At 39.2% G+C, this 26,830-nt stretch overlaps 1 protein-coding gene across 1 annotated transcript in view; it reads right to left on the bottom strand.

The window, feature by feature from the left end:
• LOC145452935 (rho guanine nucleotide exchange factor 10-like) overlaps nucleotides 1–25,985 on the bottom strand; it is a 35,008-nt gene extending 9,023 nt beyond the window's left edge. Inside the window, exons 1-17 of the mRNA XM_080331066.1 lie at nucleotides 24,380–25,985; nucleotides 22,196–22,516; nucleotides 19,348–19,427; nucleotides 17,954–18,088; nucleotides 17,660–17,756; nucleotides 15,825–16,008; nucleotides 13,525–13,696; nucleotides 12,289–12,498; nucleotides 11,255–11,465; nucleotides 10,275–10,383; nucleotides 8,344–8,495; nucleotides 5,648–5,801; nucleotides 2,732–2,826; nucleotides 2,534–2,649; nucleotides 2,223–2,360; nucleotides 1,825–1,907; nucleotides 1,164–1,315 (exon numbers count right to left, since the gene is read on the bottom strand). Coding sequence (XP_080187192.1) covers nucleotides 1,164–1,315; nucleotides 1,825–1,907; nucleotides 2,223–2,360; nucleotides 2,534–2,649; nucleotides 2,732–2,826; nucleotides 5,648–5,801; nucleotides 8,344–8,495; nucleotides 10,275–10,383; nucleotides 11,255–11,465; nucleotides 12,289–12,498; nucleotides 13,525–13,696; nucleotides 15,825–16,008; nucleotides 17,660–17,756; nucleotides 17,954–18,088; nucleotides 19,348–19,427; nucleotides 22,196–22,516; nucleotides 24,380–24,533 — 2,563 coding nt within the window. The 5' untranslated portion in view covers nucleotides 24,534–25,985. The remainder of the gene's footprint in view (nucleotides 1–1,163; nucleotides 1,316–1,824; nucleotides 1,908–2,222; nucleotides 2,361–2,533; nucleotides 2,650–2,731; nucleotides 2,827–5,647; nucleotides 5,802–8,343; nucleotides 8,496–10,274; nucleotides 10,384–11,254; nucleotides 11,466–12,288; nucleotides 12,499–13,524; nucleotides 13,697–15,824; nucleotides 16,009–17,659; nucleotides 17,757–17,953; nucleotides 18,089–19,347; nucleotides 19,428–22,195; nucleotides 22,517–24,379) is intronic.
• Nucleotides 25,986–26,830: the final 845 nt, after the last annotated feature.

Below are 26,830 nucleotides of genomic sequence, written 5' to 3'. Positions count from 1 at the left end.
AAGTGTATGGTCAACTATATTCCTTATTACCGGCCTGATGGCTTTTTAAAATGGAATGAGAAGGTTAATAAATTAGAGTTTGCCAAAATATGAAAAAATGGGTAGGCAATGAGCTGAGAGATTGTAATCGGGTGTAAGCTACTTCAAAAACTTATAAAATACTCCTAAAGATGCCTGCTGAATATGGGATATTGTAAATTACGACAAATATATCCATCAGAGGAGATAGGAAAGGGAAAGTGTATCTTTTAAAGAACAGCAATATATTTGAAATCGGCAATAAATCATGTTAACATGTTTAAGTTCGCTGTCGATTGCTGGCACTGCCAGTGGGATATCCCTTATCACCATACGTTATTTATAAGTCCCAATTGGCGAAGGCATGAGGGAAAATTGAGATCAGAGATGAATAAGGGCCCATTAGCCTTCATAAACTACCTATCTATTTTTTTTTTTGGGGGGGGGGGATTAGGTAAAAATCATGCAATAGGCCAGACATATACTATTTTGTTTCAGTTTTAGCCACTGCTCTCAGCAACTCTTACCAAATAAGCCTCATTTACGAGGTTTCATAAACAATTGAGTGTAAAGGCATACAAAAAACTACACTGTCCAAAGTTACCCCACATGCAGGGATAACTTTGGACACGGATAATTTACAAAAATAAGGTACTCATTTATGACCATGAAGATTTTGGATTAGGTAATTCTAATCTATGCTCCATGACCCCTAAAAAACACAAAACGTGCCTCCCCTACACCCCAGCATTTCCGAGATACAAAGCGGAATTGCTGAAAATTGTCCAAAGTTACCCCGGTTTACGGTATTCAATTGTATATTGAAGTTCTGCACCTCCAAGAAGATATTCAAACAAGTTAAGTAGTCAAAAATATGTAACAGCTCGAGTAAGCAGTGCAGGAGAATGTTCAAGAACCCTTGCCGTGGTAGCACTAACTTTATGCGAGAGCAGAAACGGACGTTACTATTGTTGATTTTATTAACAGAAAAAGGAATATATTTCGCTTATTGCTTTTCCTAATACAGCGGTACTGTATTTTGTATATAGCCACACCGTGAAACATTTGTATGACTGTAAATGATATCATGAGAGCTGCTAAAAAAAGTGGAGTAGCCCCGATCTCCGTGCTAGAGCAATCGTTACCTTCATTTCTGGCGTAAACTTCTATCGTGTCGTCGAGCAGACCCACGTATAGTCGGTTTTCAATGGCTTTCAACAGCATGACGGTCGACATGGTGGGTATCGTGACTTGGCAGATTCTCGGATGAGGAAATTCAGTGCCGTATTCGTGAAGACTGAAAATCATAGAACGCGTCACAGCTCTGGCAGTTTATGGCGGCTATGATCACCTGGCTAACGGCCGATTTTGGCATAATGAATTCGGAACTTGGTGGCCTTTAATCCTAACTCTAACCTACCTACATGCATTGATACGTACATACCAAGTTCCAAAGTACATTCACACTGTACACTGTAAAACATTCATTTTCAAATTCATTAATACAATATTCATGCACCTCTTGCATCATAATTATAGTTATTACATTTCTAATGCCAAATTCACATTTAGACTCGCACATAAGACTGATATCCGTGACTTATTTCAAGTAAGGATAGTTCGCAGGGACAATCGTATGGGTCAGAGCAAGTAAAGATCAATTGCCAAGAGTGACACAAGTATAATAATATGAACGATTCAATATTCATATACGAGATCCATTTTTCAGTCTCGTGATTCCACAAATGCAACGGACGTATACTCTCAAAGCCGAAACAATTTAGTCGCAGAAAAAAAACAGCTTACCTTCCCCCTTCCATGCCGAGCCAGACAGAGAGAGATGTAGAGAACGGATTCCAACACTCCATGCACTGAACTGAGCTGACAACCTTTGAAACGGTACAAACTAAACGTCAAACACTGTTACTGTATAGTGAAAAATATGACAAAATGAGAAAATTGCTCTGTGTATATTCCAGATTTATCTTATCAACAGTCATAACCTTCCATGCCTATAAAGCCATAAAGCCTTACAAGGCTGTCTCTGCACCTTCCTTGTCCAGCGGTATATGCAGAGTTGCACTCATCGTATGCATTATGCATAGATCGTATGTATGCATATCATGAGTCGGTGTATATAACAAAAAAAAATTGACATATGCTTGAATAGTGTCTATAAATTAGCACAGATATCTATAACGCACATGCATAGATCTTGTCTTCTTTAACTTCTGGTCTTGCATGTCGTAGATGTTCACCGTCGCAGCAATGTTGCTGGAACTAAACGCCAACCATACCGACGTTATTTGATTGCTTGTGACAAACGTGTGGATGCATTGCACCTGAATTATTGAAACTTTTTTATGCTTACGCCCAATAACAATTGGGGAGGTAGACACGACCGATTGACAACCAAATCAAGTCAACCACAGTGAATATTCAGATTACTCTGCCTAAAAGTACAATACGCATTTGTCTCCGATACTACCCCCTTGTCTACGCTCACGGTCATTACCTGTAAGACTTCTTTCTGATCCTCACAAGCCATCGATTGCAAGAACAGAGGCGGGCTCCATAAATTGTACGGTTCCAAATTGCTCGACGTAAACCAAGACATTACGTTGTTCGGGTCTGCGCACAGCAATGAATGAAACATATTCAGCATAATTACACAGCCACACCCAATAGTTTTCTTCAAAAACAACTTACTCACCTATCGATAACTTTGCGTTTGCAATACAATCTCTCCATTCGTTCCTCGAGTGTACATTGTGCATTACCAACGTCCTGCGTTCCCTCCTGTCATCTCTGAAGCGAAATGGCGTGATTCATAATAACAGGATTAATAAAATCAATCGGAATACAAATTCAACTAGTCGGAATTGCCATCGAGAAACTGACATTTTGAGTCTGACCAGAGTTCGGTGCGCTACCGGTATTAATGGGTGTGATACGAAAAATATTGATTGCACTGTACAATTGATTAGTTATTCATATAAAAATACATCGGAATATGTTCGGCTGACACTCGTCAGGGGTAATTGTCAGCAACAAGTAGAGCAAAAATAGTATGTGAAAAAGAGATTTGAGTTTAGAAACTGGCAACACGCTACTGTAAAACCAGGCCAGTCGAACAAATCAAGAGTGCTTCAAAAATCCTGAAGTGGGGCCAGGGCCAGCTTAGTGGTAATGATTGTATCTGCGGCTCATAGTAATGGGCTATCCCAGAAATTGAGATGAATTGAAAATTTTGTGACGAAATTTTTTTTTCTGAATAACGCTTGTTGGGATAAAAAATCCTTTGTTTCAAAATTCTGTGGATTTTTGATGTTGCGACTAGCGGGGAAATTTGGGGTTCGCTGAATGCTTGCAGATAAGCGCAAGCGTTAGTAAAGCTTATAACCACTGTTCTGGTATAGACCGTAGCGTATTGGGCCTTTAGAGACAAGTGTATTTAGAATAATACAAATATCCGATAATAATAATATTTAAATAGCTGGTTCGTGGTACAGAACTTGAATATAGCTTTCAATACAATATCCATTGTATATCAATATTTATCAAGTCGAAGACTTTTCGGGTGCCTCTTTTCAAGAGTTAACGGCACACTAAAGGGATTTAAACAGATTTAAAAGCAAAACCAAAAAGGCAAAGTATGACGCAGCAATCAAAATCACAAACCATGAAATTCGCATTGTACCAATGGCAACAATAACAAACTATCAAGTATACGGACATACGTTACTATAGTAGCAACGCAATTCGTAAATGAACAGTTACATGCACGAAAGACATGCACTAATGAGAAATTTGTAAGTTATAGAGCAGTGGTTCCCAACCTTTTTCGACTCATCGCCCCCTTTTGAAGCTCCACACCGATCATCGCCCCCCAAATATTGGGAACCGAAAAACAGCACTTCTTCAGCAACCACCCCCCCCAATTGGCCCCATAGCGTGATAAACCAAGCCCCAGACTCCCCTCAGCCAGTGGGCCTTTGTCGCTAAATATCAGCTATACCCTATTTCATGTACTGTTTGGTGAGTCACCGTATTCCGCCTAAACGCGCGAAGCGCGACAAATTCATATAATTCATGTTTTAATCGGTCAATGGTGGATGTGGTATGTTGGAAAAGGTAGGACCCCTAAATAATAATTCATCATATTCGGGCGGAATCGTTGTTATATTGACTTCTTTACATGATGCTATTTCGTGACCTCCGATATCTCCTATGTCAGAGGATATAGAAATCGTCAAAACTTACCAAACTAAAATATGCACATGATTTCATATTAGTATTTCTTTACTGGCAAATATTGTTTTCCTTGCTGGATGGCATTTGTCCTGTAGGGTTTAGGTCGCCAGGACAGGAACATTCGACGCCAGCCATCGAGGCGCCTATGGACAATTAAACATATATGTATACATATCGATGTTTTCATTCAGCACAAGGGCATTCCTTTTCGGACAAGATCTTCTCGCTGCTGATCGTTCTGGCACACTTCTCGAAGGCGCATGTTACATGGCCTCTAACTTCATATGTCTTGGTGCGATCGTGGCGCAGTAATGGCTGACGCCGAAGTCTCCCATTTCCATAAATCATGCGTATTTTTGTTGGGTGACGAGGACCCCAACATCAAGATACATGAAAATAGTAAATCGCGCTCAGCGCGAAAAATTGTTGAAAAAGTCGCATGGATTTCTAAAAAATTACTTTATCATTCATGCTAATTCACCAAATAATTTTGCGCTTCCTTCGATTTCGGGCCCCCACCCCCTATTTGGTGGGTTTGGGGTGCGGTAGTTACGGTCCCGACTCCAATATAGCCGTTTTAACGCACCATCTCCCCCTATCGCCCCCATTCGTTGTTTTCGCCCCCTATCGCCCCCTTCGTCCGTTTTCGCCCCCCTATCGCCCCCTTCGTTATTTTCGCCCCCTTAGACCGCCAAATCGCCCCCTGGGGGGCGATATCGCCCACGTTGGGAACCACTGTTATAGAGGAAATCTTTTTGTCTACATAAAATAGGTTTGTTCAACAGAATAATAGTAGACTCCAGCACTTTTAGATAATAATATTCCTAAGACAACGATAAAAGACCAAGAAACGCAATATGTGGAATTTAAAATTGGTAGGGGAAGTTTTTGCAACTTTTACAACTTTTTTACAGCTTCCTAAATACTCGGAAGTTATGCAGTATGGTGTTTTAAGCTGTTTGGCGGATTCTTATATTGCAACTTTTCTCCGTTTTTTCATGGAACTTTCTGCAAGTTTTTTCGATATTTCACGCAATCAACTTTTCACAGGAAACATTTGGCACTATGTGTAAATAGATCGCTCGATTATTTCACTGCCGTCTAAATGTGAGGTCATTTTCTATTCTCACCGGGTCAATTTTTTCAGGCTATCGATTTTGTTGAAGTCGCTGACAGAGTTTTGCTAGAGTGGCTTGGATAGTGTCTTATACCCTAATAATTCCAAGGAACTTGTCCATAAATGCAACTTTTTAGTGGAACTTCGTGAAGAAATGCAACTTTTTACTGCCCTAGCGATCGCTATGCTTGATGTGCGTCGGTCACAGCGTGAGGGTTCATAAGGTTAGTGAAGGTTCGGAAATACCGGGCGACGTACTTATGCGGAAAACTGACTGTCAGCGAGGTGGCACCGCTCTGCAACGCGTTCTTGCTACATTCCTCGGCCTTCGCGGTCAGGGAATGAATTGAGGCATTTACGTTGTCGATGGTCAGCAACGGGCACGACGATTGCAGTTTTCTTATCATGTCTCCTGAAAAACAGCGGGACAAAAATTACCGTACTTTCTTTTCGTCGCGAAATACCAAAAGTACAATAATCAGACGGCTAATTACTGTGATTCCGGTCGCAGTTGGAATCGAGCCAAATTGGGTGCGCATTTTTGAATTTATTTTAAATAAATTAAAAACTGTTACAAGTTTTAAGCGTAGTGCACATTTGCGTAATTCGAATGCGCGTACTGGACGCGTAAAGTATTTTGGTAGTTTCTTTCCTTTCTCTGCTCTTCTCTCGTCTGCTCGTCGCGTAAAGAGCCTCTTTTCTCTCGGTTTTTACGCGGGCATTACGAAGACCTTACGCGGAGAGAGCGATTCGTACGCGCGTATTGTTGACTTGCCAAGCTCCCAATCAGATATAGCTCCCAAATATGGTCCAGAAAAATGCCCGGCATTTTTACACCTACCTTGGCTAGGTAACGTGTCTAACCGTTTTGAAAAGCTTATTAAATCGGCTGTTCACCGTTGTTATTTCAGCGTTAACACGCATGTGGTGTTCAGGACGAAATCCTTGTTGCCTAGACTTACCATACGTCCTCTTTTAAGAGGATTTGTCCTCTTTTTCGACTTTTTCGAAAGTGTCCTCGGAGGACGCCCTTTTGTCCTCTTTTTTGAGATTTTGTCCTCTTTTTTGAAAATTTAGGTCAGATTTAGAGGAAATTGCGAGTGATATGCCGCAAATTAGCGCAGAAGTGAAGCTCCGGCGGGTATTTCGGAGGGAAAAACGGCGATTTTAGCTCTGAGCGAAAAGAAGACCTTTTATTTTTTTTAGTCATCCACCTGGCAATGTGGAGAGAAAAACGTTATTTTGAGCTCTGAGCGGAAGTGAAGACCTTTTTTTTTTTTTAGTCAACCGATCACGAAGTGGGAAAAATTACCGGTTTTTGAGAATTCTTCTCCAGTTTTGCATGTCTGAAATTTCTGAAAAAGTGTCCTCTTTTTACATTACCAATATATGGTAAGCCTATTGTTGCCCAACTCTCGAAAATATGTACTTCCTGCCTTTAATGCAAGCAATGTTGTCTATCAATACAAGTGCCACTGTGATAAGATTGTTTAAGCGTATTAAGCAGCATATGCCTTAACTGATTCGGCCAAAAACATGCGCAAATGATCGCACGGAGCTCGCATGTCAGTGGAAATTGGCTGCCATAACAGACTGCTATGACGATTACCAAGCATATGCTTCATCAATTGGTCAGCATCTGAGTGAAAACCTCGCCAGTGCACAGCACTATAATGACAATATCTTTACTGTCATTGCGCGTGGCAGATCTTTGTTTCATTTAAAAGTGTTGGAGTCTACTATTATTCAGTTGGACAAACCTATTTTATGCAGACGAAAAGATTTCCTTGATAACCTACATTTTTCTCATTAGTGCGTGTAAATCTTTTCGTCTGCATAAAATAGGTTTACTGTTTATTTACAAATTGCGTTGCTATTATAGTACCGTATACTTCAAAGTATCTTACTGTTGCCATTGGTACAATGCGAATTTCATGGTCTGTGATTTTGATTGTTGCGTTGCTGACACTCGGCAGCGACAGCATGCGGCGCAGCGCTACATTTATTCTCACTTTTCCTTCAGCGATGACGTAACCTCTCGTTTTGGCCAACTTAGTGAGAGAGTGAAAATCGTACGCGCGTACGATTTACGCAAATGTGCACTAGGCTTTACTGTCAACCCCGTGAAATTGTCAAGTTGTGAAAAAGATGGATGCTTAACCATTTTTGCTTACTTTCAACTGGTACAGCCGAAGGTGTCGCAGTTGAAAATTTCGGATTCACAAAAATAGCCTGGACGGTGGGTAATCCCGAAATTATGAATGAAAAACTCAAATAACTTCGCTTCTACGTTTTGGAATTGCGTCAAATTTGTTTTGCCCCGTTTTCGTAGACAGCTCAATAATTTCATGGCGTTGACACTAACATTTGAAGATGTTCGATGTTTTTTTAGAATAAATTCAAAATTTTCAAACTCCCGCGCGTTCACCAGCCGGTGGAAATCGAGCCAAATTTGGTGCGTTGTTTTTAAGGCAACCTAACAATTTAATCAGTTTATCCCCGGAATCGATACAAAATAGTTATTTTTGAACAAAAGTATGACCACTAGGGGTGTTGAAAAATGACTTTTTTGCTCAAATCGTACTGGCTACTTGATAAAATTGTTAGGTTACCTAATTTAAGCCCACACACCAAATTTGGTTCAATTCCAGCCGGTGGCCGCACTGCTACAGGAGAAAGTTTCTATTTATTTTATAAAAATAAATGAACAAAAATTTCAAAATTTTCTGTTCACCCCATGAAAGTGTTAGGTTGTCTATAGAGACGATGTTCACCAAATTTGGTTCAATTCCAACCCGTGGAAGCGGAGTTATTGGCCTCGAAAAATTTGGATTTGAATGAAATAGGATTTACGGTGGGCACACCTATAATTAATAATAAAAGAATTGGTCACCTTTAATACCATTTTATTGATTTTATTGAAATCCACAATTAGCGTGCTTTCAATGACTTACCTATCGATTTTAACATCACAATGTCATTATTAATCTTTGCTATTTCGATGGACGCGCTCGAGTCTTCGTGATACTGAATGTCCAGGTCGGCCAGCGACGTACACCACCGTAGTTTATAAAGGTCGCGGAACGTAGACAGGCCCTGCTGTCGTCTGAAAAGAACATATGAAGTTTCGATTCCGAAAAATCAAACAAATCTTGCGCGAAAATTCTGAGGAGCAGGGTTGTAACCAAGTCGCAAGGTTGGTATAGGATGGCTCGCATTCATAATATGGTCATTTTCGTCAGTCCTAACAGTTTCTGGCCCTATTCCCCTAGCATCAGGACTGATAGACGAAATACCGACAATCTGGTGACTTTACTATTCTTCGAAGTTACAATGAAATTTCTGTCTTGGCTGTCCTAGTGTGTGACTTGATTGATTCGACTCGAGTCATTTTACGCATTTGAAAAAATGACTTGAGTCATTCAAGACTCGAGTCCGACTCGTATCGAGTGTTACAACCCTGCTGTGGACCATGCAGTTTTCAGGAGACTTTCGGGGGAACACAACTTGAACTTACAATTGAATCATATATTCATATTGAAAAAAAGCCCGAATATTTACGGCTGATACTCGTCAGGGGTACTCGCCATCAGCCAGTAGATGACAAAAGAACTTCGTATATTAACAGTCCCATCACTAAATATGACGTTCTTGAAATTGATAATCCGACTTTACTAATATCAGAGTGGTTGAGTCAGTGCCGTTGCACTACCTTCTATTTATCTTTGTAAAATGAGGTTCTGCCGTATATATAACGACAATATTTTTTAGCCGAAAAATCGAACTTTTTGTAACCAAACCGACTGAAAATTGAAGCTTTACAGATAGAAGAAACAAAAAATTTGAATCCCACCATGTGGAGATAGGTTTATGTAGGCGCGTAGCCAGCCGAAAAATAAGGGGGGGGGGTTCGTTTATTCCAAATTTAGTAATGAAGCATCAATCCATTAGGGTTAAGTACGTGCGATGCGTAAATAACGATTATACAACATCCCCGTGTTGGCGATTATAGGCGTAGATAAGCTTGTCGACGAGTCCGAATGTGCTCTTAATTAGCGACTCCCCTGATCTGTCGTGAACAATGAAATACGCACGCGTCGAACATTTGAATACACGCGCTTCTCAACGCGTCCAACAACTAAATACGCCCTACGTCTTACGTAGCCTCGGCGACGATTTGCGCAAGTAAAAATGTACGAGTTTTTATGGAATATGTGCTATAATGACGCCGATTTCAGGTGGTTCAAACCTTACCTCTTTTATAATTCAAGCCTACTGGACTATAACTCAAGACTAGTGGAAATCAATAATGCATGTACGCACGCGTCGCACATGATTGCGGACATTCGATGTCATTCAGTTACGAGATGTCACTCTTTAATCACAATCGCTAATCAGCATAAACTTGATAGCATTTTATCCAAGCCATCGAGAAATAGGAGTTAAAGAATGGTAGGCCAAAGACGCGGTAGTTAGGCTAGCGATATCTTACGTACTAGGCCTATTGCAGATGCGATTGTGTAGGCCAGCGACGATATCGAGCGCACAGGGCCTATTGCAGATGCGATTATTCAAGCCAGCGGAATTAGGCTTGTTGGAGACGCGGTAAATCAGGCTAGCAACGATTGCCGAACGCGCGACAATGAATGACCTGATTTTGCAATCATCTCAGCGGGAGATCGTGATAATACGACTAATTGAATTGCAATAGAGTATTAGCGTCAGAGCGGTCATTTGAAAAGGTCGGGGTTTCGCGTTTCTAAAGGAGGGGGTTTGGACCCCCCTGGCTACGCGCCTGGTGGTAGAGGCGAACAAGGAATCAATATCACGCATAGATAACAGCAATATGAAGATCATACAAACATCATAAATGCCAAACAGGTACCTGTTCGGTCCGCTACAACTTATCAACAGGTCGCTAGTTAAAATAATGAACGTTTCTTTGTCTTTTTCTATTGTTCCCGATTCGTCAAACGCCAGTTCTCGAAGGGATTCTGTAAAAACCAAACCGCACATTTCAAAATTTACCTTAAATGATGAGTACCGTGATATAACATGTACGAGCTCATGGAAAATTTATCGCAATCTCAATATATTCATGCCAATATATGAATATAGGTTATGGGAATATATGAAAATTTATTGCTAACGCATCGAAGCGTGTAAAAATGAAGAGGCTGAACTCATTAGACAGGATGATAGTATTATGATATAAAACACAAATCAATAAATGAACAAACTCAATTGAAGGTGACTTATTGTCATTAACTTGTGTATGCTATGCGAAATCAGCACAGCAGAAGATAATCTTGCTGAGTGATATTTTAACAGATTTTGTAGAAGCTTAATCACGATCGTAAAACAGTATTGGATTCCAAAGGCGGTGACTGAGAAAATGTCTCTACAAGGTAGTCAAGGAGCGATGTTTTGAGACCATTTCCAGTTCTAATTAATCTGATTACTTTCATTGGGTGAACAGAAATTTTTCAAATTTTTTGTTATATATTTTTATATAGGCCTACTGTAATAAATAGAAACTTTCTTCTCCTGTAGCAATGCGGCTACTGGGTGGAATTGAACCAAATTTGATGTGTAGGCTTAAATTAGGTAACCTAACAATTTTATCAAGTAGCCAGTATGATTTGAGGAAAAAGTCATTTTTGAACACCCCTAATATGCACTTGAATAGTATATCCATATTGAAATAAACCCGCATATTTTCGGCTGGCACTCGTCAGCAACTAGTAGAGAATTGAAAAGAACAATGCATATCAGCAGTCGTAAAGTAGGCCTATATTTAAAGTATATTATACTATAGGCCTACTATATACTATTACACAATGGTATACAAACAATAATAATTACCTTTTTTCAAAAGTCGACGGTGATGTCCGCCTTTTGTGAAAGGCGACGTAAGTCGTATATTGCTTGAGTTGATTAGCTTGACCATGTCCGATTTCTCTTCCGATTCAGCCCGGCACCGGTCCAGATTCCCGGCCAGCGTCTCCAGCTCGGTCAGGGCCAGCTGGAGCGGCAGGCTGTCAACGTGGCTGGACGGGGTGTTTTTCAACAGGTCCTGATAGAGATAAAAATTTACGACATCGTTACAACGTGTGTTAACAGCATGCATGTAATGGTAATAACTAAGGCGATTTTTTAAACCTATAAAACGGATATTTTGACCTAAAAAATCCAAATTTTGACGATTTTTTACTTTAAAAAACTCAATTTTGACAAAATTTTGACCTCACGTATGTAAATTAGTTGTTTTTGCACATAATGTCAGACTTGTACTACTTATCTTCATTTCTGTTTGGAAATGTCTGACCTTACGAAGCAGGCTAGTTTGGCCTGGAAAAACCTTTTCGACTTATAACTGACAAATTTTTACATGAAAAAAACTTTATTTTGACGAAATCGGGAACTATGAAGAACTCCAGTAGTTACATCACGCATTATGGTAGAAATATTTAAAATTTGTTGTAATTCAGCGAAAGATACTTTGATACATTCTTGGGTAGAAAGTGCCTGTCCTTGCCAAGTAGCTCGCCAAGAATGGAGAAAGAAAGCAGCAGCAGTAGTTGGCTGACAACACTGAAGTTATGCATACACTGAAATTCTGACAATGTTGTCTACATCACAATTATTCCTCATGCGATCCTTGATATTAGAACCAATGCCACGCGGTCTTGCTTCAGTTTAGGATATTGCGGTACACTGAGCGTAACACCACGTCAACCTATTTGTTTCATTTGACCGTTTATGATTCACAATTAGCAGACAGTGCAAACATCTACGATACAAACAAATGTAGATTGCCAAATTATTTCAAAATTTCGAAATGTCGATAAAAGCGTCCTAGTAATAACTTTTATAAACTTGACAGACTAAAATCTCACCTGCACCAACATGATAAATTGCGGAAACCTTTGCACGGGCTTCAGCATCAGACCGAGCAGACTCAGACGATCCTTGCCCTCGGCTTGCCTCCGTTGCAGGAACGTGTCAAACTGGGGCTTCTGTCGGCTGTTCTTGCCCACCAGTTCGATGGCGGTCGTGAAATTGTTGATGTATTTACTGTAGCACTCCAGCACCATCGACTTTGAGAACTGACAAAAGAGGGCGTCGTTCACAATCTGCCATTACGGTGGCGTTCTGAAGAAAAAGGCTGCGGCCCAAAATTTCCTTTTTCGTTTTGCCCTTCAATTTGAGAACGCATCATTTTTAGAGTGCAGTGCCCCATTAAACACAAAATTCGGTAGCCTCTGATATTATTACAAGCAATAAAAATGGATTTTCGACACAATGTAAGTTCGACAAAATCGCAGCCACACATATAATCAAGACTGCAGTACAAGGTTTCGGTACAGCACACGCATTATTCAGCATTTTGAATCGTGCACCAATTAGCAGTGCAAGTTTTGTTGCACAAAAATCGCGAGAAAGTTGCATTCAATTTTATCAAAACTTGCAACGAAAAGTTGCATTCATGCACAAGTTTTCTAAAACAGAGCTGTTGTGTCATAGATAACAAGGAGACACAGCTAATCCACCTCATAACGCTTTGCTATGCAAATCAAAGGGAATAGAACCATACTAGAACAAGTTTTACAGCATGTTTTATTCAAATCACGCTTCTACATTTTGCGTAGTAACTGATAAAAGCTGCAGTACAAATTGCATGAAAACGTTTCCACATTAAACTTCCTACAAACAGCTTAAAATATCATACCGCATAAATTCCGAGTATTTAAAAAGTTGCCGGAGCAGTGAAAAAGTTGCAAAATCTTGCCCTACTAATTAGACACCGAATCCCAGGAATAACCATTTCAAATCCGCCTACGAAATCTTAGTAGTAAAATATTCGATAGGTCACATTCGCATTCAATAACAGGCTTGCTGAACCTACATTTATTCAAGACGTAATTGAGGGAATTCAGGCTAAATTAAATCACAGCCTGTGCGACCCCAGCTAAAGCTTAAGTGAAATTGAAGTTTCCAGTAATTGCTTGTAAGTCGCATAAGTTAGTTGTAAGCAGACTTACGGTTGAAAACCACTACGCTAGAGTAAGCTACTACACTTTAGTATCGACTATACTAAAATCTCACTAATGCGACAGGTAAGAGATACTCACGCAAGCTACAAAAGTGTTTCCGATCTCTTCATGTACGTCCCAATCCTCGACAACAGCGGCGAGAGCAATTTGAAACAGCCGATGGCACTCCAGTATCTCTTCGATCTTATAAAATATCTTATCGACAGTGTCGGGGCTGATGATTTGCGGCCGCGCGTCCAATAACGCTTTTCTGTCGAATAAGAAAATATGATCTGATGATTTTCAGAAATATTTCAGGAACGACGTGTGGAATTTGAAAAAACGCAATTATTACCGAAATTGAATGCTCCGTTTCATGATATTACCTTTAAAATATAATGCCGAGACAATCTTCACTGTTCGAAAATACGATTTGTACCAAATTTCATTGGCGTTCTGATGAAATAGACAGGCTGCCTCAAAAACGCTACATACCAAATTTGGCTCTATTCTACCGAGTAGCAGCACTGTGGCACAGCAATTCAAATTTGAAATTTTGATGATTCTATAAAACGATATTATTTTTAGTCACACATTTTGACACTTTCGCGACAACCACTGTTCCGGGCACATCTGGGCCTAATTCCGATACGACAAGTGAAAACTAGAAGTTTTGCGTGTTTGCAGAAAAACACACCGAAATATATCTTTCCGCAAACAGCGCGATACAGACACATTAGGGTTGTCCAAAAATAACTTTTTCCCTGGATTCCGGGGATTCGCTGATTAAATTTTCAATTCATTTACCAAAAAACGCTGCACATCTAATACGTCTCGATAACAACTAATAGGAATTTTGAATTTATTACAAATTTTTTTTCAAATTTCACTGTCAACCCCATGAAATTGTGGAGCTGTCTACAAAAACCATGTAAAACAAATTTGACGAAAGTTATTAGATTTCGTCATACATAATCCTGTGATTACCCACCGCCCAGGCTATTTTCAACTGCAATACCTTCCGCTTCTACCGGTTGAAAGTGAGTAAAAACTCTCAGCCACCGTTCTTTTAGACAACGTAATGATTTCATGGGGTTGACAATTTTTTGATTTTTTTCAAATTTTTTACAATAAATTCAAAATTTTCAAACAACTGCAAGTTGGAATCAAGACAAATTCTGGTGTGCAGCGTTTTTCAGGGAACCTATTTCTGAACAGCCCTAACCAACACACACCAATGTAGCCGCCAATCAATCAACCACATGAACTGTATTCCAGCAAAAAACAGGTAACTCCGACTGACACAAAATCCGAAGTGTAGTTCCCAACTTTTGCGTTTGTCTATTCATTTTGTATTGAACTGTAAGAGCCTGGTGAGCCCAGCCCAATAATCGCTTTGCTATTAAGTTCCCATCAGACATACTTCAGCACCCACAGACGCCAAAAATTTTCAAACAGACCACAAATAGCTCGACGTTATCTCAATGATCACTTTCCATCACCCATGACCGCACTGCCAAATCTAACTAGTGCCAAGTGATGGACTTCAATATTAACATTACACGCTGAATTTTTGTTCATGTTGTGAGCGGAAATTAGAATTGAACAATACATTCATATTGAGATAAACCCGATTATTTTCGGCTGACACTCGTCAGGGGTAATCGTCAGCAATAAGTTGACGAGGCTGGATTGTAAAATATGCGAAATTGTAGGATTCCAGCGTCTTTTTTTCGGAAAATGTTTATAGTATGATTCTGACACACAACATGTACAATTATACATGTACCATAGGGTTGCCAAAATTTTACAGACTATTCAAAAAAGTTGTTAGTTTGGCTAAAAAACGACGCATATCAAATTTAGCTCAATTAAAACCTGTAAGAGGCAATGCAATAAGAGGCCAAAGCTTATTAAACAAAAATAAAAAAAATCTAATTTTACTGTCCACCCGATGGAATTGTTAACTTGTCTTAAAATGATACACAACAAATCTGGCTCAATTCCAACCAGTAGAAGCGAAGATATTGTAATACAAAATTTTGTGTTTGAAAAAATTAGTATTTACGGTAGGAAATTCCTGAATTATATAGAGCTAGCTACCGTAAATACTGATTTCAAACCCGGAATTCTGACATCCAATAACTCTGTTCCACTGGTTGGAATTGAGCCAAGTTTGGTGTGTAGCGTTTTTGTAGACAACTCACTAATTTCATGTGATTGACACTAACATTATAAGATTTAATTTTTTTTAGTAATATTCAAGTTATTTTTGAATAACCCTAGTGCACAACTTATACATAGCTTGAAAAATCCCTCTCGCCCCCAAGGGACATTACTTAACCAAGCCCCCTTGAGGAAATATGGGAATTTCTCACAAGGTCACCAGTTTGACTCGCCTGTAATGCAGTTCCAATCTCTCCAGCGACTCGATATAGGAGCACTCGCTGTTCAGTATCGTTTCGATGATATGCCGACGTTGAATTTGATGCTGCTCGAGGTGGGGAGGGGCCTCTTTCAGCCTCGGCCCGGAACGAGAAGCTTTCGCCGAACGGAATTCCACGTGCACCCTGCTGTTGTCCGCTGTGAAGCACGGAAAACGAATCTGTAATTACTTTTTCAAGAAAATATCGCGTAATGTGGCAAATAATAAAAATGAAAATTGCTGTGGCGAATTGAAAGGTTAAAATGAATTCGGCACTTGTCGGCCCCTATCCTAACCCATTGGTTACAAACCTTTACTAACCAAGCCTTCTGCAAACCACCAATTTCTTGCCTGGTCACAGAACAAAACTCTATTACATTACACGTATAATACATTACTACATAATACCGATGCATAACTATTAACTGTGCATCAAAACCAGTGTTAAAAGAACAAAACCATGATTCCCACACAAAACAAAAAGATGATGATGAATATTTACCGAAAACGACTTATGACACAAAGTGGATGTCCAACGGGGTTGTTAAAAAATAACCTTTTTTCGCCGGATTCCGGAGATTCACTAATTAAATTGTTAGGTTGCCTAAAAAAATACGCTGCACACGAAATTTGGCTCCATTCCGACCGGTAGAAGCCGACACAGAGCCAATCGAAATTTTTTAATTCATTTTCATAAAATCGAAGATTTTTTTCTCAAATTTCCGTCAACCCTGTGAAATTATTACGTTGTCTAAAAGAACGATGTGCAACAATTTTTGTTCACTTCCGACCGGGAGAAGCGAACTTACTGCATTTGAAAGTTTTAGATTTTCGAAAATAGCATTGGAGGCGGGAAATCCCAGAATTATTAGGAAAAATTCGATAACTTCGCTTCTACGGGTTGGAATTGTGTCAAATTTATTTTGCCTCGTATTTGTAGACAACTTAACAACTTCATGAGGTTGTAAAAGTTTTTGCAACTTTTTTTACAGCTTCCGGCAGCTTCCTAAATACTCGTAAGATATGTAGAATGCTGTTTCAAGCTGTTTGAAGGAATCTTATAGTGCAACTTTTCATAACTTTTGTTCATTTTTTTCATACAACTTTTTGCAACATTTTGCAACTTTCACGATTTTTCATGAAAGTATTTTCGATTCTGGTGAAATACACGGCCAAATTCGACTGAGACACCGTAAATCAGCGCCGAAGTAAGGCTTTTCTGGTATTTCGGGACCTGAGCCGGAAAATTGACCTTTTTTTTAGGCAACCGAGCAAAATGTGGTCAAAATGCAACTTCTGCAACTTTTTTCAAAAATAAATGCAACTTTCCACGGATTTAACTGCAACAAAAACTTGCTCTAATAATAAATAAAAACATTTTAATTGGCTTCTACTGGTTGTCATTGAGTCAAATTTGGTGTAGCGCATTTTTTTAGGCAACCCAACAATTTTATCGGTGAACCCCCCCCGATAGTTATTTTTGAACAGAACAGCCCTAATGTCCAGTTCAATAACTTGACGCGATAGAGAAAAATTGTTGTCATTTTTGGAATCAGCGACCAAAAGTCTAGTCAAACACAGTTAGATCAAAGTCAACATCTGTGCAATAGTAACTATATTGCAAGTTCCAAATTCAACAAGTGCCGAATTAAATTCGAAATTAAGTGACAAATCATAACAAAAATTGTATAGTTGCAATCTGCAATGTAACTGGACTGTAAAATATATAAGACTACAACTGGCTGGTTCTGCTCCAATAAATCACAGCGACAATTTCAGTTTTCAGTGTGAATCACAGCCATACCATACCCGATGTGGGAGATTCCTCTTTGCGGTGGTTATCTTTACGGGACTTCCTGGAACCAAATCTGAATCTCCTGACTCCGTCAATGACCTCATCATCGGCCTGTCAAAACAGGGCGTTACCTTGTTGTTATTATTCAAAGTTTTATTGTTTCAGAGAAGAAATTCTTAAGAGGTACAGAACTTCGACATACCGGTACGGGTACAACTTTAACCTGGGCCAGGATATTTCTTAATGTACTTTAACATCCATTGCATAATACTGACTAGGCTATCCGTATTGCCGTAAATCGAGCCCACCTTGTTTTGTTCAATATTTGATAAACTTCGAGTGTGCGTTTTCATTTTTGGTATAGCAATAGCTTCGTCCCTCATTCTTGCAGCAGGCTGCTCTTCCGAATCGTCAGAATCAGAATCCCAACTGGTGTCCGAGTCCTAAGGCACAAGATCACCTTCAGAACAATCGTCAAACGAAAACAGCACCAGAATGTGACCATACGAAAAGCTAGAGAGTGCATTTAAATGGCTTATGAGACTTTGTGATAGCAGTTTAGTGGACCACAAACTATGTACAATTTATTGATTGTTGTGATCTGGTTAGGCACCAATGCCAATTTCGTGATTATTTCATACTAGCACATCAATAGTTCAATGATTTTTAACCTTTTACTAGTCACAGACCTCTCAGGAAATTATCAAGCTTGTGGACACACACACACACCAACAATTTTCCATGCTACACTCACATTAATGAGCTTCTTGGAGGCACAGAACTTCAATATGCAATTGAGTAGATATAGAAATGAACCCGAATATTTTCGGCTGACACTCGTCAGGGGTAATCGTCAGCGACTAGTAGAGAATTGGAAAGAACATCGCATATCAACAATCGTATCACAAAATATACAAAATATATAATCAATGCACACAATAATATACATTCGGATACTAAATGTGACAATTGACGGCTCTATAAACACGGTTTACTAAGACTGTGACAGCTCCCTAAAAATCTTGGTCTTGGGACCCCATATTATTGCAACCATTTCAAACCTAATACTCGCAGTGTATAAGTTCATTGCGCCAACGGCGAAAAAATTATTTCGAGAAAATCAGTCAAAAAATATAAATTTTATGCTGATCTGACGAATAATTTAAGGACCGTCTTCAGTCTCAGCCCCAGTTGTGGAGTCTGATAAAAATCTAAGACTTTGCTTCCAAGCTCTCACTCCATGCCAATGTGAAATAAATTTAACAAGGTCATTTCCTCTCTCAATTTCCAGTGGACTCAACGACCCCTGGTTGAGAACCAATGCTGCAGTATTACCTTTTTAACACTGCATTGTCCATTATAATTGAGTATTTATATGGTCAGTGCGTACTATCGATCAGGGCTGATGGTACATGGTAGGTATACAAAATAATGTGGGGGTAAACAGCCATGTATTGTATAAGTAAGTTCCAATGTCCTGTCACAGACAATATTAGTAAACACGTGTCAATAAAATTGGATCAGGCCGAAAAGGACAAGGTGTGGGGCATATTATTACCCATATATATGAATTTGCATGTATCTTTGCAACTGAATTACCGACATAGGTATGACAAAATAAGCATTGGTCATCACTGCAGCAGCTTATCACATGCCTAGTGACATTGCAAGTCACAAGACGCATCGATTTTCTGTTGCGTACCTGTTGAGGCTGTACTGGATGCAGCAAGTCATCCTGAGACACGCTGTTGTACGCTGGAACTTGAGGAGCTGGCATTATATCTAGCACGAAGAAATATTAGTCAGACAGGATTACTATACTCACAAAACATAGCAGACATTTCTGCATACTTTTAAGATATCCATTAAACCCAAAAGCTGCATCTGCTCATAAATATGAATCAGTTTTATGTTAAGAATTGAATGACAGTCTCTCAATCAATAAAATAGTAAAAGCAATTCCAGAAATATGACTGAGAGAGAAACCCACACATATGAAATATTCTAAAATTAGTCATTGTTATCTCTGCATTGCTGCAACAGGAGCACATTGTGAGCAACCTGAAAATTGAACTTTCCAACCAGGCCACAATATTAACAGGAAGTGATCAATTAACGTTCCGTAATTCTATATTCTTCAAACATGCCCCACTAGAGTTCCAGCTAGTGATCAAAAGAAACCGAAAAGCATTCATGCATAGGTATCAGGTATTTTGCGATGTTCTATCACCAAAAGTGATCCCAATCAGCCGATCACCACACCTTAGAGAAGCAATTTGCTTTGATTACCCCAGTAAATGCAGTTTTATTTATTCAATATTGGGAATCATATCATGTTACAGTACGTTGGATTGTGAGCCATTGTGAATAAGTTTTTCCAATTATATACCTCTAAACTTATCATAATAAACCAATTCTATCCAGCCATCAAGTAAATTTTCTTTTGAATATGATTTGACAGCTGTGAATCTATTCTCAAACTCAATTAACACGGGCAATACAAAATTTGCTACATTGCTATTATTATCTTATGCTTCTTGGTTAATTTCAGTTAAGCAGCATCACAGTTCTGTGTAAACCAGTGGTTCCCAACCTTTTTCGACCAATCGCCCCCTTTTCAAGGTCAACACCGATCATCGCCCCCCAAATTTTGTGCACCGATAATTGGGCATACAGGCTGTAATCACCGGCGGGTTGACTAAAAAAAAAAAAAAAAAAAGGTCATCTTTCTCTGCTCAGAGCTGAAAATAACGTTTTTTCTCTCCGAATGGCTAGGTGGATGACTAAAAAAAAAAAAAAAAAAAAAAAAAAAAAAAAGGTCAGCCGTTTTGACGCGTCATCGCCCCCCTATCGCCCCCTTCGCTATTTTCACCCCCCGTCGCCCCCTTTGTCCATTTTCGCCCCCTATCGCCCCCTTCGTAATTTTCGCCCCCCTAGATCGCCAAATCGCCCCCTGGGGGGCGATATCGCCCACGTTGGGAACCACTGGTGTAAACCATTCGAAATATTTCTATAATAATCATGTTTTGTTTTCAATCAAAATTTCACAATTCATCCTTATTAGCAACAGCTTGCCCTGGTTATATTAACATCACAACACGGTTGATAGCACAAGGGAAGTCAGCCCTTAACATTGTCGTACTAGAATCAGGCTACTTGATAATTAGCTTTCTAGATTAGGTCGAATAGTTCAGATTTTCCGAGGAATATCACAAACCAAACAACGACCGAAATATGATAACAAAACTAGGGGTATTGGGCTTCGTGTGGAGACAAGCATTCTAGAATCACATACTATGACATCAGAGCACTATGAATAATGTGGAAAGTTGAAATATGTACCTTTTATGTGTCCACAAATAATAATTAGGCTACACTGCATGTTTTATATCACATTCAATATTATTTGCCATTTTTTTTCGACCGTACCTATCTCATTTCACTATGAGTCTTGATCATGACTCCACACTCCACAGATGTGTGATTTCAACTAACTTTTACGTTTTGTATACTGTGATCAGGTATACGACCAATTGAAGTTCACAGTTTTCTGCAGTGGAAAATAGTATAGAAACTATAATTCTTGTTGATATATTTACTCTTATATATTAGTGGTGTCTAATTCCAATACAGTACTCCAAAATTCATCTCCCACGACTACACTCAAATCATTAGAACTAATACTTGATTCAGATATTTTCAAGCGTACAGTCTGTATGAAAATAACCAATTCAGTAGAGCCTGTTGAGGTGATACAGTAATGATGTACTGTGTTATATATGATGGTATCCAGGGCAGGGGCGGGCAAACTGCGGCCCTGAAGGCATCCAGAAACATGATAGATATATTGATAAAAATGGGAAGTAAAATAATTAATTACTAGAGCGATTAGATAAAACTTTTCATAATATATTTTACCATGCTGTTGATCAAGGTATAATCTTAATCGCATTTTCCGATTTTATCGTCAGCACAATAGACCAACCTCGGGGCTTACGCATTTGAAACACATTAGTTGTTAAACATCCAAGAAAATCAAAACGGAAATGGCTTGGTTCGGATCAAAATTGTAATTTTAGATTCGAAATTTCAGGGTAAAATGTTTGAGGCAACAGTAAATTACGTTGATGTCGTCCACGCTGGCCATGAAACTGTCAGCATTGTGTATTATAATTTACATCCTATCCTGACTCCTGAGTATCGGCACAACCCACTTTCATCCCTAATTTTGACGAATTGATTGAGGACGGCCAGCTTTTTATATCTCGTTAATGCTTCGGGCACATGCGCATTATCATCAAATCAACATTAAAATTGTTTTAATATTATGTATGATCTTCATGTCTTCGGTTACTTGATATAATGTAATAAAAGCATGCCTTTTGGCTAATAATTGCGATCTTCACTTTAGTGAGCCGCTTGATGGACTCAGATGTTTCATGAAGACCGCAAGATAAAAAATTTGCCAACCCCTGATCTAGGGGTCGATAGATCACATTCCAGGATAAAATTACTCAACTTCCAAGCATAATCGTTGCACCCACACTTACCTTGATAGGAGGGTGGCTCTACATTCTGCGAGACCACCAATGCCGCAATATCAGGTGTACTGCTATCGCTGAGCAACGTCTCCACCGAGCGGTACTGTCTATCGTCAGCCAACGGCGATTTCGGAAGAGGATTTGGCACACGGTGTTGAAGTTGATTTTGATGAGAAAACAATGCAGGCGACGACTTTCGTTTTTTATATCCACTGGAGGATTCATTAGCAGTGGCTTTTCTTGGGGGCAGGGGTGGTGGCTGCGATGTTGACTCGTGTGATTCTTGCGATGAGCCAGACCATCGATTAACTGCTCGGTTACCATTTACAGCTGCAAGATAGAAAGAAAGTGATTCAAGAGTAGAATATTGAACAACCTTTTCTCAACTCTTGGGTATATTGAAATATTGAAGTTATGTGCCTCGAAGAAACTCTTTTTTACTCTGCGGACTAGTTATAAAATGAAGTAATATTTGCAGGCATGTCTTTAAAAACACAAATGTTCAACATTGAAATTTGATTGTGCACAACTCATACACTACAAGACCCGCAACATGGTTTGTGCGACCCGCGAAAGGCTCAAGATTAATAAAATTACTGCACTATACGATAATTATGTGACATTCTTACTATAGTAGGCTAGAATTTTATTTCTTTGCTGGAGCGACAGCCTAACCTAGAGTTCCATGCATTTTAAAAGGTTTCAAAACTGCTAAACATCACAGAAATTCAAAATGAGGATGACTTTCTGATCACGAGTGTAATTCTACATTGGCCACTCCAGCAAGTTCATCACTTCAAGTGCTGTAGCCTACTTGAAAAAAGCGATTTGTTCTGTATGTGTAGAAGTATTTATATTTATAAAATCTATAGATTTTAGTGGGAGCGTATTAAAAGGTAACATGGTTAAGAAACTGTCAGCATTGGAGTTGAATCAAACGTAGAATCAGCAAATTTAGAAACGGTTCACTGCTCACAGATTCAAATCACCATCCTGTTCTAGGAATCGGGACAACCGACTTTGATGGCTACTTTTGAAAATTAGTTATTGAGGTTGAGCAGCTTATGACACTTCACCAATATTTCTGACACGTGAACAATATCATCAAATCATAATGATTGATTGGTTTTTAAAAAAGTTATATATTATTTCAAAATCCTCACTACATAATCAAATACCAATATTGCGTTTTGCTTTATATTCTTAATTTTATATAATGCGGCAGCGAATGCATTAAGATGATCATGCGACATTACAGTATGCGACAATTCGGCATGCAACAATTTGGCATGCGACACATGAGCATGTGGGTTAAATTACGGGTTAGGGGTAGGTTAGGGTTGGATTTATGGATGGGTTAGGGTTACGGTTTAGGTTAGGATATATATGAGTTAATTTCAGGGCTATGTTTCCGGTTAGGGTAAGATTTTGGGTTATAAGGTCACATCTGAAGGGACGCATGCTGATGTGTTCCATGCTGAACTGTCGTTTCCCATTGTGTCGCATGCTCATATGTCAGGCAACCGTTGAATGCGGCCCGCGAGCTAAAACGTTTGCCCATCCCTGCACTAAAATATTTTAAAAATATTTTATCAGTGATCTTCACCACTTCCCAAAAGAGTAGAAACTTTTCGTGGACTACTGGTTGTCAATCGCTGATTTACGCGGAAAACTCTCAAACAGTCATCAAATCTTTATGGCGATAAGATCACACGAGAATCCGAAACTGATGCGAGTCCTACACTGAAAAGTATTGATATTCTCTTGGAAAAACTTCACGACAAAAATACTTGTACGATTAGGCTAGTTAATAGCGCGAGTGACCAGGTATTACCCTGCAAGACAATATGGACACTATGTGCCCACAAACACGGCTCGTCTACAAAGGCATGTTGTGGACATAAGAATTATAATATTATAGCAGAAGGGGTAAGGTGTAGCAGATACCTGTGTAGTGATGCACATAAATTATACACCATTTTTAAAACAGTAACTATAATAATTATAGTCTTAAAACATTATGCAATAAATGAACCAAGTCCGTCGTCAAGTGTCGAATACAGTGGAAATCGGACACTTCCAGTTCATAAAGTAATTTTTTAACACGAGACAATCCAAAACAACGGACAAAATCAATAGGCCTAAGCTCCAGTACATTACTACATTGTTGAAATTAACCTAATGCAGACTAACCTGACGAGATACCATTTCTTTGAGAGCTAGATGATGAGGAAGTTGCGTTGTCATTGGGAGCTGTCCTTTCCGAGTGTCGGTTACGGTTGAATCGTTCAACCTTTCGTTTCTCTTTTACGGATTTTGATCGCTTGAATAGTTTTCCAAAATCCATGGTATTGGCAGCCGCCGCTGAGTAATATATCTCACAGTGCACGCAATTAACAATACTTGATCATGATTTCAGTAACTGTAATATAAGATGCTGGACACCAAATTTGGCTCAATTCTAACCAGTAGAAGCAAAGTTCTTGCAGTAGAAAGCTTTGAATTGTTTATAAAACAAAACAAAAAAAACAAATTTTCGGAAGACCCCACCAAATTTGGCTCAATAGCAACCAGTAGAAGCGAAGTTATTGCAGTAGAAAAACATGGATTTGAATAAAACCGGAGTGGAATTGGTGGCAACGTCACGCAGGATTTTCTGTTTAATTGCTTAATTATTCTATACAAAAAAGCTCTCATCACGCAGGATTTATTTCAAAAAATGGACCGAGATTCCATATAGGGAATAAAATAGTATTTACGGTGTATAACTCTTTCATTATTTAATTTAGGATCATAGAATTAGAAATTATTATACTGCAATAACTTCGCTTCTAGCGGTTGGAATTGAGTTGAATTTGGTGTCCAAATTTTTTACTGCCGGAATTTCACTTTTACTGGTTGGAATTGAGCAAAATTTTGTGTGCGTCGATTTTTTTAGCCAACCTAACAATTTCATCATGTAGCCAGTGAAATTTGAAGAGTTTTTTGAACCCCACTGCACACCTCAATCGGTCATACCGCAGTATATGAAATATCTGGTAGAGAGCTATCCACGTTAGTGGAAATGACTTTTCTGTAAAGACGTGATCAAAACTCACAGCATTGTCACAAAGTAAGGTGCGGTTGGAAAAATACCAAATTATATTTTATTTCTTTATGATGTCCTCATGAGTAATACTTGGTTAAGAATCGAATCACTCATGAACTAGATTTTGCCCTGCCTGAGTTATAGGACCAATGTTCCCCATGTGATGATGTGACTGTGACACATAACAGTGATAACACTATACCCTGGACAGAGCTAAATTGTAAATTGTCAGTCCGTATAATACAGGTGGTCAAAGGAACACTTCAGCCTATGTATGTTGAAAAAATACAGTAACTCTAATTCTAATCTAATCTGGAAAAACTGTGTATATAGCTATAATTCTAATTTTACTCAATTCGGAAAAGCTGAAAGTATTTGAACATTATTCAAGTTCAAGGCAAGACACATTTTTAGATTATGATTTTCCACTTTGCTCCAAGAGACGAATCTGTGGGTGAAGAGAGTCGCAAGCGACCCACTGCAAACTTGGGTGGTGTTGACTGTTCCTGTTAATGAGGCTATCACACTCAATCGACTCAGTCCCATTTTAATAATAATAACCACATATTGATATTGACTGATGATCAATACAGTATACTGAAACCAAGTAACAACATTAACATTTGCGGTTGGTCGGATTACTGTTTCTTCTTTTCTTGATAGCCTGTCAGTCCACGACCAGAGCGAAACAGGCTCTCAAATCTCGAGATATCGAATGTTATCATTTGCATTCGATATTCCATTCTCAAGGATCAAAATTAAAAATAGAAACTACTATACACACCTCTGCATGGATCCAACGTATCAGGAAACGTATATTTCAAAAGTTGTGATTTCATGATCATTTTATTAAAACTTTTATCAAATCAATTCAGCACACGATTGCGATATAATGAGAAGAAATAAGGGTACCGAAACGACTTGGAGTAGTAGTTCAATCAGATACCCACCTTGGCCTATAGCGGTGACTAGAAATCACCAAGTTTATGTATCAGGAAGGACATTGTTTATTTTTGTCCTTGATGTTTTTGCGGCATATAGACCGACTCATGATATACATACACACGATATGTGCATATGCATACTATGAGTGCATGATGTGCATATGCCGCTGGACAAGGAAGTTGCAGATATAGCCTTTCACGGCTTGCTAAGTCTTGGACCACCCCTCCGTACTATTCCAGTAATGCATGGGCGCCAAGCAGGGAAGTCATGGATACCAGTTTTATTGATCAGGCCTTTGGTCTGACCCGGCCGGGGATCAAACCCGCGACCTACCGATCAATTAAGAAGCCGGACGCTTCATCATTATACGCTATCTTGTGGGCATGGTTAGCATGCATGTTTTAGTTCCACTGCGTTCACTGCCCCAAATATTTCAATGAGTTATTTACCGCAGAATCAAATGCGCACAAGTACGACACACGCGCGTCCACGTCGTCCAATTATCATATGATCGACCCAAAAGATCGTCACTCTATCAAATATGCCGGACCCAATGACATCATTGGCGGACCTGACGTATGGAACAGTATCCCACCGGCTATCCGACAGTC

The sequence above is a fragment of the Botryllus schlosseri genome, chromosome 12 (assembly GCF_051294905.1).
Source record: "Botryllus schlosseri isolate E-star chromosome 12, Bs_hap1, whole genome shotgun sequence".
NCBI classification, from domain to species: Eukaryota; Metazoa; Chordata; class Ascidiacea; order Stolidobranchia; family Styelidae; genus Botryllus; species Botryllus schlosseri.
The sequence above is the reverse complement of the archived record's forward strand: the minus strand, read 5'-3'. Positions and strand labels throughout refer to the sequence as shown.